General features: G+C 36.4%; 1 protein-coding gene across 1 annotated transcript in view; it reads left to right on the top strand.

Moving 5' to 3' along the window:
• The window catches only part of NRSN1 (neurensin 1), a 10,072-nt gene extending 8,166 nt beyond the window's left edge, over positions 1-1,906 (top strand). The window contains exon 2 of the mRNA XM_044658128.1: positions 1,508-1,906. Within this exon, the coding sequence (XP_044514063.1) occupies positions 1,508-1,906 (399 nt within the window). The remainder of the gene's footprint in view (positions 1-1,507) is intronic.
• The last annotated feature ends 14,218 nt before the right edge of the window (positions 1,907-16,124 follow it).

The raw sequence follows: 16,124 nt of genomic DNA, 5'->3' as shown, positions 1-16,124 counted from the left end.
CTCTCTCTCTCTCTCTCTCTCTCTCTCTCTCTCTCTCTCTCTCTCTCTCTCTCTCTCTCTCTCTCTCTCTCTCCATGGCTACAATGGCCCTCAGATCCAATCACACATCACCATGACTCTCAGAATGGAGAAAGGTCTTCTGTGGTCAGGCTTAATTTAAAGCTCACAGGAAATTATCACTTCCCTTTTTTAGCCTGAACCTCATGGAAGCCAAAAAATCACTTTCATCCCCACACCAGTGTTTGGTTGTAGAAATCAAATTGGTCTGGATTCTGGAGCCTAGTTGAAGTTCTAGATCCAGTGACCTGAGGCATGCCAATTGCCTTTTCTGAGCCTCAAATAGCATAGACAGCTAGCTGATAGACTCAGAATGCAAACTGAACCATATTTTCTTCTCTTTTTTGTGGGGAGGGAAGTGTTTTGGGGATGAGTCCTGCTAATTTAGGAAACTGTGGTGAGCATGATTTCTTATTTGTTTTTTCTTGTCTTCTCAATGAATGGAGCCATGGGAGAGGGAGAAAATTCAGAACTGAAAAACAAATTGAATTTTAAAATTTAAATAAATAAAATAAAGGAGGGAGCATGAACTAAGTTATCTCTAAAGTTCCTTTCTAGCCTTAGAAGTCTATAATTGTGGGGTTAGAGTTTACTTAAAGCAAAAACAAAAACAGAGAAACTCACCTGTGTACTACAGGTAGTATCCTTGCTAGACTTGAGAATAACAGCTTGAAATAGGTTCCTTTCTCCTTTATAATATATTGTTATTCATAAAAATATATAAATATTATAATAAATTTCTATTTATAAAAATAAATAAATAAATTGTTCTTACCCGGTAGCTATGGGAAAGTTTCCAAGTCACAATTATGTGACAAATATGATAAGTAGTGACTACATCTGACTCTTCGTGGAGTATCACTTTTTAGTTTTGTTGTTATGAACTTAAGAATCATCAATAAATAGGACAGCTAAATGTCTCAGGGAGTAGATAGCCAGGCCTGGAGATAGAAGGTGCTGGGTTTAAGTTTGACTTCAGAAACTTAAGCCCAATTGCCTAGTCCTCATCCTCTTTTGCCTCAGAACTGATACTTTATATCAATTCTAAGACAGAAGATAAGAGGCTTTTAAAAAAAAAAGAATCTTCAATATGAGCACTTTCATATACAAAGAATAAAAATGACATTGATGTTTTATAAAATTATGAACTTGTCAGACACTTCCCAGCTGTGTGACCCTGGGCAAGTCACTTGACCCCCATTGCCCACCCTTACCACTCTTCCACCTAGGAGTCAATACACAGAAGTTAAGGGTTTAAAAATGTAAAAAAAAATATGAACTTGTTAGATCCCATTTATTTTATTTTTAAACATATGGTCATTTTAACACCATTGTAATAGAATTGGCATAGACTAGGGGTGTGTGTGTGTGTGTGTGTGTGTCTTTCTGAACTTCTTTTCATTTTCTTCTTTTCTCACCTTTTGTTGTACCTGGTTGCATTTTTCACTAGGTTGGACTCATCTCTGGCACAGTCTTTCTGATCTTAGGATTGACTGTTCTGGCAGTGGGCTTTCTGGTGCCCGCCAAAATTGAAGCCTTTGGAGAGGGAGATTTTGTAATGGTGGATTCCCAGGCGATTCAGTTTAATGGAGCATTAGACATCTGTAAACTGTCAGGAGCCGTTTTATTTTGTATTGGAGGGATGACCATGGCTGCGTGTCTATTGATATCTGCTTTTGCAAAAAGCTACTCCAAAGAAGAAAAATACCTTCAGCAGAAGTTCAAAGAGAGAATAGCAGACATCAAAGCTCATGCCCAGCCCATCACAAAAGCTCCAGCTCCAGGAGAAACTAAGATACCAGTCACTTTGTCCAGAATTCATAACATCCAGCCTTTATCAGAAACCTGAAACTTTATCTTGCCTCCTTTCTGTAATTTAGAAGTATCAGTTAAATGGGAGAATATCATCTTGGGTAATGGCAAGAATATGACTTGTCACACACCACTGGCCAGCAGCCAGCTCTGGGAGAAAGCTGATCAGAACTCAGAGCCACTTATTTCAGGCTTCAGACATTGTGTACATCCCACTCTTTATGATGTGTATTTCCCTTTACTAAACCAGGAGACCCCACAGAAATACTCGTTGACATCCTGTGACTTCACTGTCATTTTCTGTGTTCTTTGAAAGTGCTATACAATTTTAGACCAGCCTTACTAGTGGTCAACATCCAACCTAAAGATAATGTGGTCTGGTTTCATTTTTCATTTTTTCCTAATATTTTTTCTGCTTAGTACTGTTTTTAGTTCCATCCCTACTGAGTAGTATAGGATATTGTCAAGTATATTCATAGAAAAACTGGTTTTCCTTTTTCTGATCTACAGCTCTACCTTTTAACTGTATTACTTAACATGAGGCTCCTCATATTAGATTCAAATTTATCACCCTCCCCTAAGACTCATGTATGCCCTAGGATTTTTTTATACAAAAATACTAAACATCACCCAGTTGAGGATCACTAGACAATATAACCAAAAACTTAAGAATATGACACATCTCATTGGGGAGGGAGCACAATTGAAATGAAAAAAAGACCAAAAATATATCAAAACATTGCACTGGAAATCAGGAAGCTGCAATTCTGTTCCCTACTCTTCCACTAATTTAGTTTCCACTAATTTAGTGGGTGACTTTGGGCACTGCTTCAGGCCTCAGTATGATTTATCTATAAAATGAGGATACCAGAGTGTAAAATGAAGACAAGATAATTGTTGAGGGCCTTTCCAGATTTAAATTCTTTGATTACTGTACACCATACATGATTTTATCCTGCTCCTCTGGGGTTTTGTTTTAGTGTGTTTGTTCCACAGACCAGTGTCATTCTTTCATGCTTTGACTCATTGAAAGCCACAGATTTGAGGTTCATCTGTAACCCGTATCCTGTTATGTTCTATTGACAAGGTATCCCAATACTTGACTTTACCTAGATACTGAAAGAAGTTTATATAATGCTGTCATATTTTTATAAAGACTAAAGAAAGCCATCCTCAAATAAGAAATTTCTGTGAAGATACTAACCTGAAAAGGATTTTCCTTCACAGGACAGATAACAAATTTTCTTTTCCTTGCAAGGAAGTCATCTCCTCCCTCTGCACTTTAATTTAATCTGTGGATTTAAATTAGGCTGTGAAATGGAAGATATGACCATGGTATCCTCTCAAAAGTCCCTGCCAACTTATATTGCTATTTTTGAATGGATAAATAAAATATATGAATGAGCTGAATATTAATTGCCTTGTCATTCCTTTGGTATCTGGCTTGCTTTTGCTGCCTGTTTTCTATTATGAGGATGAATAAGCAATGGATGATGCCATGGCTAAGTAGAAGAAGAAAAGAACTAATAAGTATTCTCCATGTGTATACTGTTTATTTAACACAGCTTAACATAAATTACAGGAAAAAATCAATCAATTAGAAAACATTCAATTCCAACACGGTGCCCAGTGGTGTCCTAAACACTAGCGATGCAAAATGTGAAGCAGTGCCCGCCTTCAAAGACCTTGCGTTCTACTAAAAGAAATGCTATGAAGGAATGAAGGGAGTGAGTGAATGAAATGAAGCATTTGTTAAGCACTTACTATAGGCAAAACACTATAGTAAACACAGGGGATACAGATAGAAAAATAAGACAGTCTCTGCTTTCAAGGAGCTCTTTGTTCTAACCAGAGCAACAACACAGATGGAATGTTTCAGCTGCAGATCAGGGGGTCCTGTGGTCATTAGGGGGTGGCAGCAAAGCAGATGGTAAAGCCTCTTCCTTTAATGACATTACCACTGATAAAATGATATCACTTTCTGATATTTAACTATTTCACAGTGCCAAATATTTTGGCTACAAGAACTTTCTTTTCTGGGTCTTTGGCAGCTGTGGCTGTCCACCAGCAGAAGCAATTGGTGGGCTACATCTCTACTGAAGCACATCTTACTCATCCCACTTCACTAAGATGACAGCCTCAGGCACTGAACTGGAAGCACTGGCCCTCCAAAAGCTCCTGGGGTCATCATTCTGGGCGATCTCCATCAGAGTCCAAAGGGCATATATAAATACATGCAATGCATATGTGCATATTACACATATACAATATATACATATATGTATGCAGGGGTGTAATACCTGCTTCTATATATGCCAAATGAAAATAAGGTACAGTAGTTTGGAAAAAGAAGATATTAGAGACTAAGGGTATTAGGGAGGGCTTCTTGTAGAAGGAGTTTGAGTTGAGCCTTAAAGGAAACCAGGAATTCTAAGAGTCAGAAGTGAGGAAGGAGAGCATCCCAAGCATGAGTGACAACCTTTGCAAATACACAAAAATGGAGGGTGTCATTTTGTGTGTGAGAAATAGTAAATGGGCCAGCATAGATGAATGGACATGGGGTATATGAAGGGAACAAATATGTAAGATAACTGGTAAAGTTTTAAAGGGCCAGATCGTAAAGAGCATTTGATATTTGACCCAAGAAGTCATAGGATCATAGATTTAATGCAGAAAGGACATTAGAGGGCATCTAGTCCAATCTCTTTCTTTATTTTACAGATGAAGAAACTGAGACAGAGATTAAGTGGCTTGCTCAGAATCATAAAATTAATATCTGAAACAGTATTTGAACTCATTTTCCTAATTTCAAATTCAAAATTTCCACTGTGCCACTTATTTGCTAACAGAGACCCCCTTGGAATTTATTGAGGAAGGTGGGAGAAGGACATAGCTCACCTGAAATTTAGAAGAAAAAAAAAGACTGTTGACTCTTTAAAATGAGCTGGAAAAGGAAATGGCAAAGTATTCCAGAATTTTTGCCAAAAAAACCCCCAGTGGGATCACAAAGAGACAGATATGATTAAAAAACTGACCATGCCATAGAAACATGGGCCATATTCATTGTTCATCTCCTTAAGAGGACTAAGAACATATCCTAAATATTAGGGATGACTACTGCCTCCAGTTCTTATTAGCTGGAGCCAATCCTTTGTATTAAGCCTTTAAAAGAGAATCTATTATAGAAGGCGAGATCCTATAAAAGCTGAGCATAGACCAATGAATATCAGAATTAGAACAGATCTGGATCCCAAAAAGGAGAAACAGCCAGCATTAACATGGCATTTTAGGGTATGCACAACATTTTCCATATGTTATATCATTCTGAAAAAGTCGGTGAATGTACATATGTCCATCCTACCTCACCAACACTAATACCATCAATACAAGGAATGGCTAATGACTGCCTTGAGGGTAGAGGTACACTGTAATTGTATATGTTCTTACTTACATAGCCTCAAAAGTAGAATTGCTAATGCTAGCTACATAAGATACTATGACCTCTCAGCGGGAGAGAAAATGGCCATAGAAAGAAATCATCTAGCCAAATGGTAAGTGTTCTTGAACTAGAGGAGATGGGATTTTCTGAACAATGCCAATTTCCTGGAGTGTTCCCTAAGGTCCACATGATTCCTTTCTCTTTGTTTTAAACAAAAATTTATAAGTTCAGGCAAAATTTCTCTGAATGTTTTCTCTGCTTAATAACTCTCTCTAGTTAACTTGGCTACTTTGTGATTGAGACAAAAAATTCAGTCCTCTGGAATCATAATAGGAATGAAACAGCAGATTATATTAAGGTACCTGTGAATAAATAGGCACTAGGGAAAAGTTGAGGGGAAAAACAAACTTTTCTTGTAAACTTCTCCTACCTAAGTCTTCCCCTCTGAGATTACTGTATAGCTAATGACCATTCTTGAAATTTCCCATGTCTGTGTGATTCTATCCCACCTTTGCTGTGCTGGAAATCCATATGCTCAAATTACTGGCATTCCATCCTCTTACTTCTCAACTCTCTCCCTCATTATGATCCCTAGAATTGTAGTCCAGTCTCCTAGCATATTAAAACAGATTTTCTGTCTTCATCTAGTGGTTTTTGAAGACTTTTCACACACAGTCTAGTATCTTTTGATTGATTGAGATTTGTTCTCGGGTATCAGAGTTAAAATGGGATGGAGGGGTATTAACCCCATCCTTAAATATTTGAAAACTGTTATGTCTCACTAAAATAACTGCTCTGGTGCACCTATGACTACTAAAAGTCAATGACATAGGACTACAATTCTGTTTATCTAAAGAATGACAATAGTTACTAGCAAGGAGACCAGGTTAGATCACATTATTCATTTCTAATTTTCTATACCACCTACCATCTCTATGCTGAACTTTATTTCGGAACCCACAGATCTAGATTCATAGTCTAAAGGAAAATCATTACAAGATTCATCTCCCTGAGGAAACTACATTTGAGTCTTCCATTTCAGCCTTTCACTTCTAGCCACAGTTGGTGTAGAGTAGATGTGTCTTGTATATTGTCTCCTCTGGACTTTTCAGTGTCTTTCATGGAACCTTTCTGCTTTGTATGGTAGCTGGAGGGAAATGAAGTCTTGTTCTGGGTTAGCTGGGCAACAGGGATGCAGGTAGTCTATCATCCTAAATAAAATGTAGAGACCCTATCTTTGTCTTCCAGAAGGAGTAAGTCAAAGCATGTAAATGAGAGCGTGAAACACTCTATCATAGCAGGAGACTTTGAAAAGGGAAAATTGACTAAGTAAATTATTGGTTATAGGGAATGGGGTCAGAAGGAAAAGTTAAAGATGATTGCAAGGTATTTAGACTCTGTGACAGGGAGAAATAAAAAATTATGGTGCCAATAACAAATAAATGAGATGAGTAAGTAGTTAAATGGTATGATCAAATAGTTCTCAAAAGCTGAATTGAAAACTATTAACAACCACATCAAAGATTTCTTTAACTATATAACTAATATATATATATTATATATATATATTTATATAGAATATAGAAATACATGGGGGCAGCGAGGTGGCTCATTGGATTGAGAACTAGGTCTGACCTCGGACACTTCCTAGCTGTGTGACCCTGAGCAAGTCACTTAATCCCCATTGCCTAGGTCTTAGCTGCTCTTCTGCCTTGGAATCAACACATAGTACTGAGTCTAAGACAGAAGGTAAGGGTTTAAAAAAAAAAAAAAAAGAAAAGAAAATCTAGGACAATTCTGAAGGACTTATGACAAAGAATGCTATCCACCTCCAGAGAAAGAACTGTTGGAGTCAGAATGCATATCAAAACTTACTATTTTTCACTTTAGTTTATTTTTAAGGGGGAAGGAGGGTTCAGTTTTATATGAGTATTCCCGTACAACAATATGGAATATATGTCTTGCATTATAAAACATGTATAACCCATATCAAATTGTTTACCATCTCCAGGAGGGGGAGGTGAAGGAGGAAGGGAGACAATTTGGATCTTATAGCTTCAAAAGATGTATGTGGGAAATTGTTATTTCATGTAATTGGGAAAATAAAATATCTTTTAAAAAAAGAAATGGGTAGAATAATACACTAAAACATCTCTGAGGTTTCACCATATGTTCAGAAAATTGGTAGTGATAGCAGAAGATGGAAATAGTTATGGTTAGAGGAGTCATGGAAAGACAAGCATGCTAATACACTGATGGTGGTGGTATAAACTGGTCTAACCATGCTGGGAAACAATTTGTAAATAAGCTAATAAAATAACTAAAATGTCACTTTGACCCTTTGATCCAGAAATCCCATTATTTGGCATATATCCCAAGGATATTTTTAAAAAGAGAAAAGTAGTCCTTTTTTTGTAATTGGAAAAGACATGGAAACAAAGTAGACAACTGTTACTTATAGAATTTCTAAACAAATTGTAGTACATAAATACAATGGAATATCATTGTGCCTTAAGACACAATGTATATGGGAGAGGGAGGGTTAGAGGGACCCAGGTGATTTAGAGATAATCAATAAAACAAAAATGAACATAAATAACACAGAGAAGCATGTGGAGATTTAAATGAAATGATACAAAATGAAGAAACAGAAATATGAAAAATATATACAATGTAAATAAAAAGAACTATAATTAAGTAAAAATTAGATGCTATGTAACAAAATTAAGTTTGTCCCTAAAAAAGAGATATGAAAATGTACCTCTCCTCATTATTTACAAAGGTACACACCTACAGACATGGAACATTGCAAAGATCATAAATGTATGCATTGCTTAATTTTGCTAAACTATATTTTTTCTCTATATGTGTCTTACTCTTTCTTATATAGGGTGCCTCTCTGCATGATAGACAATGGAGAAATACACATAGAAATGAGGGTAGGGTAAAATAAAAATATATCAAAGAAAATCTTTTTTTTTTAAAATGTAAATAGGAAAGTCATGAAAAGAAGCTGGTCTTGGAACATCAAGATGAATTTGATTTCAAATATGTTTTTATAGCAACATGAGCTATTAAAAAGTCTGAAGATACACACATATTAACCACATGACCTATATTTGAGGGCTCTAAAGCTTGAAGTCTGTCATTTTAAGCCCAGAGATTTGCTGGTAAAAGTTTAACAACCGGAGCTCAGAAATGCAGGATACATTTTTAAGTTTAGTCTACGTTATTAGCATTTTCTCCATCACTTATTAAGTCTAAATAATGAATAAAACAATCATTCAAACACAAATGTGTAGAGTTTAACAATGTGAATACTCAGTTTTAGTGAGCCAATTCAGCATACCACCCTAGGAGGAAAGAGGCACTTGGTGGTTAGTTTTTTTCTAAATGTAGTCAAAAAAGTTGACCTAAAATTCCTAGCCAGCTGATATATCTAACTGGAGAGAGATATAAAAATAATCTGGTCCAAAAATAGTCTAGTCCTAGATTTTCCAAGTGCCAGGGTCAGACTTGCAATTAATTAAACTAACTACTGCAGTTTGTTGGTAGAAATGTCCAATCCACCAAGCAGGATACAGGCATTCTTTGATCCCACAGCCAAACCACAATCCTAAATATTTTATCCTAGTCATTGGCCCTAGTACCAAAGCTATAAGATAAGCATGCTAGATCTAAAGACCCAATAACTCTGAAAATTATCAGTTTTTATCAGTTTTTAAATAGATAGGTCAAAAGGTACAAATCTTAAATAATAGAACTCATATCTACAGTACAAATACTATCATATGCAGGATGGAAGAAAAGGCAAATCCAGAGTGGTCCAGTATGCTTAATGCTTTATAAATTCACCATTTTGATTTAGTGACTCGATGCTATTTCTGAAGAAATAAGGATTTCCCCCCTCTTCCCCCCCACCCCGTGGCACCGTCCCCTCCCACCAACTCCACCAGTAGTAGGGGTGTGAGGTAGATCTTGCCCCAGTTGAAAATTCAAGAATGGTCATTTAGTTTTAGGAGTCATCTAAATCATACCAACCATTAAGGACATTGGCTTGTATTAGAACACCAAAGGCAGAAATGCAGAGCAAGAAAAGGATTAAGATAGACACCCACAGCCTACAGAAATATCCAATTCCTTCATTTGAGATACAATAGGAAAAATCACCTACATACATTCTTATATATAAACAGCACATGTGGTGACCTTGCTATAAGGTGACCTATTTAAAACATTGCCATCACAAATCAAACCATCATGGTTAGGACACTCATTTGCCTGTGAAAGCTCACTGTTTATTTTTTCTTCATTTCCATCCTACTGTCAAGTCCATAGTGATTTGGAAACTGTGAGATAGGACACTGACCTTTTCAACATCAAGTTTAATTAAGGTTGTTGAGCAGCTAAAATGGGATGTTTCACATCCTCCCTTGCGGCTCAGCAAAGGAGATTTATTAACTCGGTAAAATGTCTTCGTTATTTTCGGCTTCTTGTAAGGTCTATTAGCAAGTTCTGGTTAGCTACTTACCTTCACATAAAACCCAAGAATCAAGTCTGAGTTATTGACTCTTTGAATTGCTTCCCTTTGCCTGCCTATTTTGGATAAAAAATTTAAGCAAGTTTTCCCACTGATTTAATTTATTTTGGTCATCATTCCCCAGTGTGGAATTAGTTAAGTGCTTTGAAATTATTTTCAAGACTCATTCAAATCCCCATTAAAGGATTGATTTTGAATAAACTCACCTGCTTAAATACCTTGTAGCCTCTTTAAACCTCTGATCAAGCTCATTCAGCAAGCATATTACATGCCCATGAAGGTCATGTAGAATTCTGGTCATGTTCCAAAATCTTTCTGCAGGACTGAGACCCTCTGAGGGGCCTTTAGAGGAAAGATCAGGCCCAAGATCATTGGATCAAAATCTTTACTCAGGCCATCAAAGTTCTCTTCCCTCCTTTGTTTCTTCTTGCCTAGACTCTCTTCCCACTCTCAAGGAACTCCATCCAGGATCTCCCTCACATCATCATCCCGTTGCCATATACTCAGATGACTGACCTGCCAAGGCTTCTTTGCTTCACTCAAACGTCTAACATGCCACCTCTTCTCTGAAGCCTCACTTAACCAGAGAAAAGAATTACTACTCTTCTCACTGCCAAAACTTGCTGTTCCCATGTGGCCCCTTCCATTCTCCACCCTGCCCTGCCCCAAATGTACTTACTTACCCCTTTGTTTATTAATGTTAACATGATTGTAATGAACATTCTTGCTAATGGAATATGTTCTCCTTCACTGTTTAAGCAACTGTATGTCCATTTTGTCTACCCTCATTCACGTCTATAAAGGTCATGTGAATCATTTGTTGGAAATGTAGAAGTTCAGATATAGCTTTGGCTAGAGAACCTCTGAATCTCCTCAATTAACCAACCAACAAATATTTATTAAACACCTACTATTTGCCAGATAGATACTTTGCTAAGTGCTAAGAATAAAAAAAGATTTAAAAAAGCACCCCCTGTTCCCAGGAAGTTTACATTCTATCAGAGGAAACAACACATGTATTGTAAAAGTCTAAGCAAAATGAATACAAGATAAATGGGGAATGGGGAAGTAGCAGTAGTAGCTGGGAAATCAGGAAAGGTTTCATGAAGAAGATAGCAAGTGAACTGGGTTTTGAAGAAAATTGGGAATCCTGAGAGATGAGGAGGAGGAGGAGGAAGGACATTCTATGAAAGGAGGACAGCCAGTGATTATATCTATTTAACTTGTTTTTGTTACTTCATACCACACTTGCCAAGTGCAAAGTAGCACTTTTAAGAAGTTTTGATCATGGCAATGATTATTGATGATAAAAAAATAAAGTCTATGTTTTTGATAAAGGAACTTTGAAGTTATTCAAGAAACCATATTTTTGAGCAACTAGTGCCAACATCTTGAACTTTCTAGATAAGTATGTCAGTTAACTTCTTGAATTCTTTTCTTAAAAATTAGAGAGCATATAGTTTGGAGAATGATAGTGTCCAACAAAAACAATTAGGAATACTGATTCTAGAAGAAATGATAGTCAAAGCAAATTTTCTTTACCTGGATAAAGGAAATCACCTCAATCCAATTTTATTTTAGCACTAGAAACTTGGTCTGTCATAAACTTAAAGGGAGCAATCACAGGCAAAGGCTTGTCTGCACACTTGTGACTCAATATCTCTTGACACTGTGAACAAAGAAAGTGAGGTCTAAAGGCAACAAGATACATCATCCAAGTGTCAGAATCACTATGATGTGGCACTGAGCACAGTGCCCCATGGGTAGAAGCACTATGTCAATGTTTGTTGATGAAGAAAATGAAAATGACAGCTTCTTAGTCCTCACCCAGGAATTGACATTGGCCACAAATAGCCCATTGGCTTACCATTGGTATGTCTAAGAAAACCTAAATGACTTGGCCACCGAATATATAGTAGTTTCTTCATGACAGATAATTATCTCAACATTTATGTCCCTGAGACTGTCCCATTTTTACTATATGGGCTCAACCTGACAGCGCAATAGCACAATAGCAAGACAACCAATTTTTACTTACAAATATATAGTTAACTGAATGAGTATATTCAGTAAAGTAGCATACAACAACTAAGGCAGATAAATCCAGAAGTTTCTATGTGAATCACTGCGAGAAAAATATCAGGGGGTTGAGAATACCTTAATACAGAAATGTACCATAGTCAACCCTCCAACAGAAAATTAGTCTGAATTTTGTTATATGTGATAGAATAATCTGACAATTCATAAGTTCTTTAGGAAATAAAAGTAGAAACTGGCAAAACCCTTTCTCATAAGCTGATAGCTCTCATCATCAAAAACTCTCTAAGGTCTTAACATTCATCTGAAAGGATTTTCATGAATGATTTTTAATGTTTCTATTGTTTGAAATGCATCTTGTCCCGGGTGTTACAGTGATAAAAATTGGTTGAGAAAAGGAAAGGCAGTAAAAAGCCTTTGTTGACTTATCCTTTTGCTCTTGTTTGCCCCCAAGATCCTCACAGTCTAACATTTTAGGTATGTCTCAAGATTTTTCTACCCTAATGTGCATTAAATTCATAATCCAAGTGAAGAAAAGAAGCATCTGAAAACACCTTGACCTTATATTTTCCTTCGCTTGTCTGTTATCTTTTCCTTTTTGTACCAGGGATTTTTTCATAGCAGTCTAGTGAAACCACAGACCTCTTTTAAAAATGTTTTAAATGCATAAAACAAAATACAAACCAAAGAAATTACAGCTATCAAAATGCTTTTTTCAAAAAATAAGTTTACAATCCCATGTTAGAACTCTTCACCTTCACAGTCTTTCTACTACTCCACTTTAATCATCTGGACATTTTGTTCAAAATAAATTTCATAGGAGTGAACTTTAGTGGCTGCCTATCATCTTTAGGGGGCAGCTACATTGTGCAGTGAGTGCCAGGCCTGAAGCCAGAAACACTCATCATCACAAAGAGTCAGACATGACTGAAAAATGACTGAATGTTGTGTCATTTGAAATTATTGTAAGCCCTGGAAGACTATGTCTCCCAGGACTCTCTCTGCTACAGTTTCCCCTGACACCTCCCACTTCCTTTGGGGGAGGTGTCAGGGAAAGTATAAAAGGGAAAGTTTGGCACCTTTTTGCTCTCTCTACCAAGGAGTCTGGCTAGGGCTCTCTACTCTGAGACCCTGATCTTTCTCTTGGGACCTTTTCCCCTTTTCTTCCTACCTCCTAGTTTTCCCTAGACCTTTCCCTTTCTAATTAAAATAAAACCTAGCTATTCTAAGCCTAAAGTTGCTCTCTGATCATTCCTTTGAGGGCTCTGGTCAATTTCCCCCTGCCAGGGCTGGGGATCAGCTACCTTCCTTTCCCTCCCTCTACCTTCCTCTCTCCTTTCTCCATTCCATCCTCCCAACCTACCTTCCTCCCTTCACTTTCACTACACACATCATCATCATTTGTGGGATATACTGCAGGCTCTGTAGCCTGGCATTTAAGACTTTCCACATATGGCTCCAATCTATCTCTCTTGTCTTATTCAGCATAACCACTGCAACAGTGCTTTGCACATAGCAAATGCTTAATAAATTCTTTATCAATTATTCATTTACCATGCAACCTATAATCTGGCCAAACTGGATGATTAGCTGCTTCCCATCTCATTCTTACTCCCTCTACTTCTAGCTGTCTTCCCATGATTAGAAAACTTTCTTTCCTCTGCCTGTTGGAATCCTTGATTTCCTTCAAGGTTTAAACCTAAGTTTAATGTGTGTTTATTGTGTTGATAATCCAAAAGGTTCCAATTTGGTGATATCTAAAGAGTTGAATGATGATAAATTTACTGTTTTTCTGATGTTATAAAAATAAGCAAGTGAGAAGCTCTGTGGGCATAAAGGAGTTTAGGGATCTCAAAAAAAAGAATTATACACCAGAATTCATCTCATGTAAATATATCAGAAATCTATTATAACAAAGAGGTAATCGGCTGGAAAGGGCAATGGCTCAGTCATATATCAAAACTGAGAGATAACAGATGAACAGCCCACACACACCACTGATACTACTGGCAGTAGTATCAAGCAATTAGTAGTAAGCCCCTCATAACATTGTGTGGGCTCCCTAGAGTAGATTTCTTGAAGGAACATAGGCAGGAGAGTCATGAGATCAGGAGGCAAGGGTAGGCTTCATTCAAAGCCCTAGCTCCCTTCAAGGCTCAGCTCAAATGCCATCATCTCCTTCAAGAGGACTTTTCTGATTTGTTTAGTTATTAGTGCTCTCCCCCATCACTATGCTTTGAGAGAAAGGATGATATATAGCCTTTATTTACTTACAAGCATGCTGCATCATCCTAGAGGAATGTAAGTGCCTTTTGGGGGTAAGGACTGTCTCATTGTCATATTTGTATCCCAAGCGCTGTCTAAGGTAGTTCTTGGTGCATTAGTGGGCACTTCATAAACAGTTTTGATCAGCAGACTGATTGATGGGAAAAGTATCCATATTAATGATTTCACATACCTACTGAAATACTTAAGTATGATTACCAAGTTTGATAAATTATGAAAAATAGAAGGATAACTGTAACATTTTTGGCCCTTCCAGCCAAGGAATCTTGGCCATAGATTCTTCGAGAGGCATAGTTTAGAGATTTAGAAAAATAAGATTCTCATTGGAGGAAGAAAAACACACGAAAATTTGAAGTAAAGCTGTATATTTATTTCCATAAATAAATGCCATAACAAAAACACTACCATTTTACAATACATTATATGAATTATGTGGTTTTGGGTTGTATAATATGGAACATAGTGCTTGTTCAAGAATTTAGTATAAAGAGATAATTGGTAAACTAGGTTATTTATTTTATTGCCAAGGGTTACTCTTTCAACCTAATAGACTAGGCATAAAACCCAATGAATATTGTTCATGGGTGTAAAATATACTTTAATAAACTCCTTAGTCATAGTCTCTGAGTTGCTCATCTATGGTAATTAAGTACCAAAAGGGCTATCAGCTCTGCCTCATGGTGTTTGCTTTTAAAACAGAAAATAAAGCAAAAGAACTTTAATTCAGTTTAAATTGCAGTAGCACAAAGCCCATTTAATGGAAGATTTTTAGCATGCTTCCATAAATATTAACATGCTGGCAAAAGTTACAGATGTATCTTTTTTGCACAGTTCCATAATGAGTATTTTCAGCATATGGCTACTGAGGGACGGTCCTATACAATATTCTTTTTTAATTCCTTGGATTATACATAAAATTCTAATCTCTAGAGTTTATAAATTTGAAGTTTCCTGGGAAGGAAAAGAAAAAGGAATTATTTTAGAACAAAGTTATACATGTTTTACAGATTAAATAGCATTTATAAAGTTTGTGCAAACTGTAAAAACCACAGCTTCATGCACACTGAATGGAACTTTCTCATCCTTGTAGTATAGTCACTTAAGCCATCCTTCCATTTGGTTGAAGTCAAGTGACATCTATTACAGTTGTTGAAACTTTCATGTGGCGTATTAAAATACAAAATAATAGTAACAACTTCATATGCTAAACAATGAGCCATCAAAACATATTTCTATAATTGCCTAAAACAGCATCTGTTTACTCAAGAGACATAGTAAAAACTTGTGTTATAAAAATGAGCATTTTCTAGAACTCTAAGATAAAAAAAATGACCCAACTTAAAATCTTTGTAATCTTGTCAAAACATGAGCAACAGTTTTCCAAACCCCTCCAAAAAAACAACTTGTCAATATAATGAATTACACTGCAATTAACCAATATACTCTTGGCTAAACAGTCAACATATTATTGAAAAAATATTGAGGATATTTGGGCTTGTTCAAAAGTCACATTAGTCATTCCTCCTCTCATATACTTATTACATATGGAAATGTGATTGAAATAACTACTTTTAATAAATGCTTTAATTTCGCAAAAAGAAGAGATAAGCTGATGAACTTCTGAGACCTTTCTACAACAACAAATCCAAAGTCAATCTGTCTTTTCTGACTAAAATCAAAGAAGTTTCTGTTTACTGCCTATGATTTTAAATTTTTTAAGTAATAAGACCTCAGTGATGCCCCAATTCCCCTGTAATAATGTATGCCTGATCCCAAATACTAGACTAGTTGATTCTCACTATCTGGATGGCTTCACTGTATTATACAAGATTTTCATATTAGGAAGTCCTCAGTTCATACATAAGATCCCAAAACAAACCACTAGCTATGTGAAGAGGATTTTTAAAAGGCAAAAGGATCAATGAGAAGTTGTGTTTATGTAAGGAATGCAAG

Source organism: Gracilinanus agilis, chromosome 1 (assembly GCF_016433145.1).
Source record: "Gracilinanus agilis isolate LMUSP501 chromosome 1, AgileGrace, whole genome shotgun sequence".
NCBI lineage: Eukaryota > Metazoa > Chordata > Mammalia > Didelphimorphia > Didelphidae > Gracilinanus > Gracilinanus agilis.
This window is presented reverse-complemented; position numbering and strand designations above follow the sequence as displayed.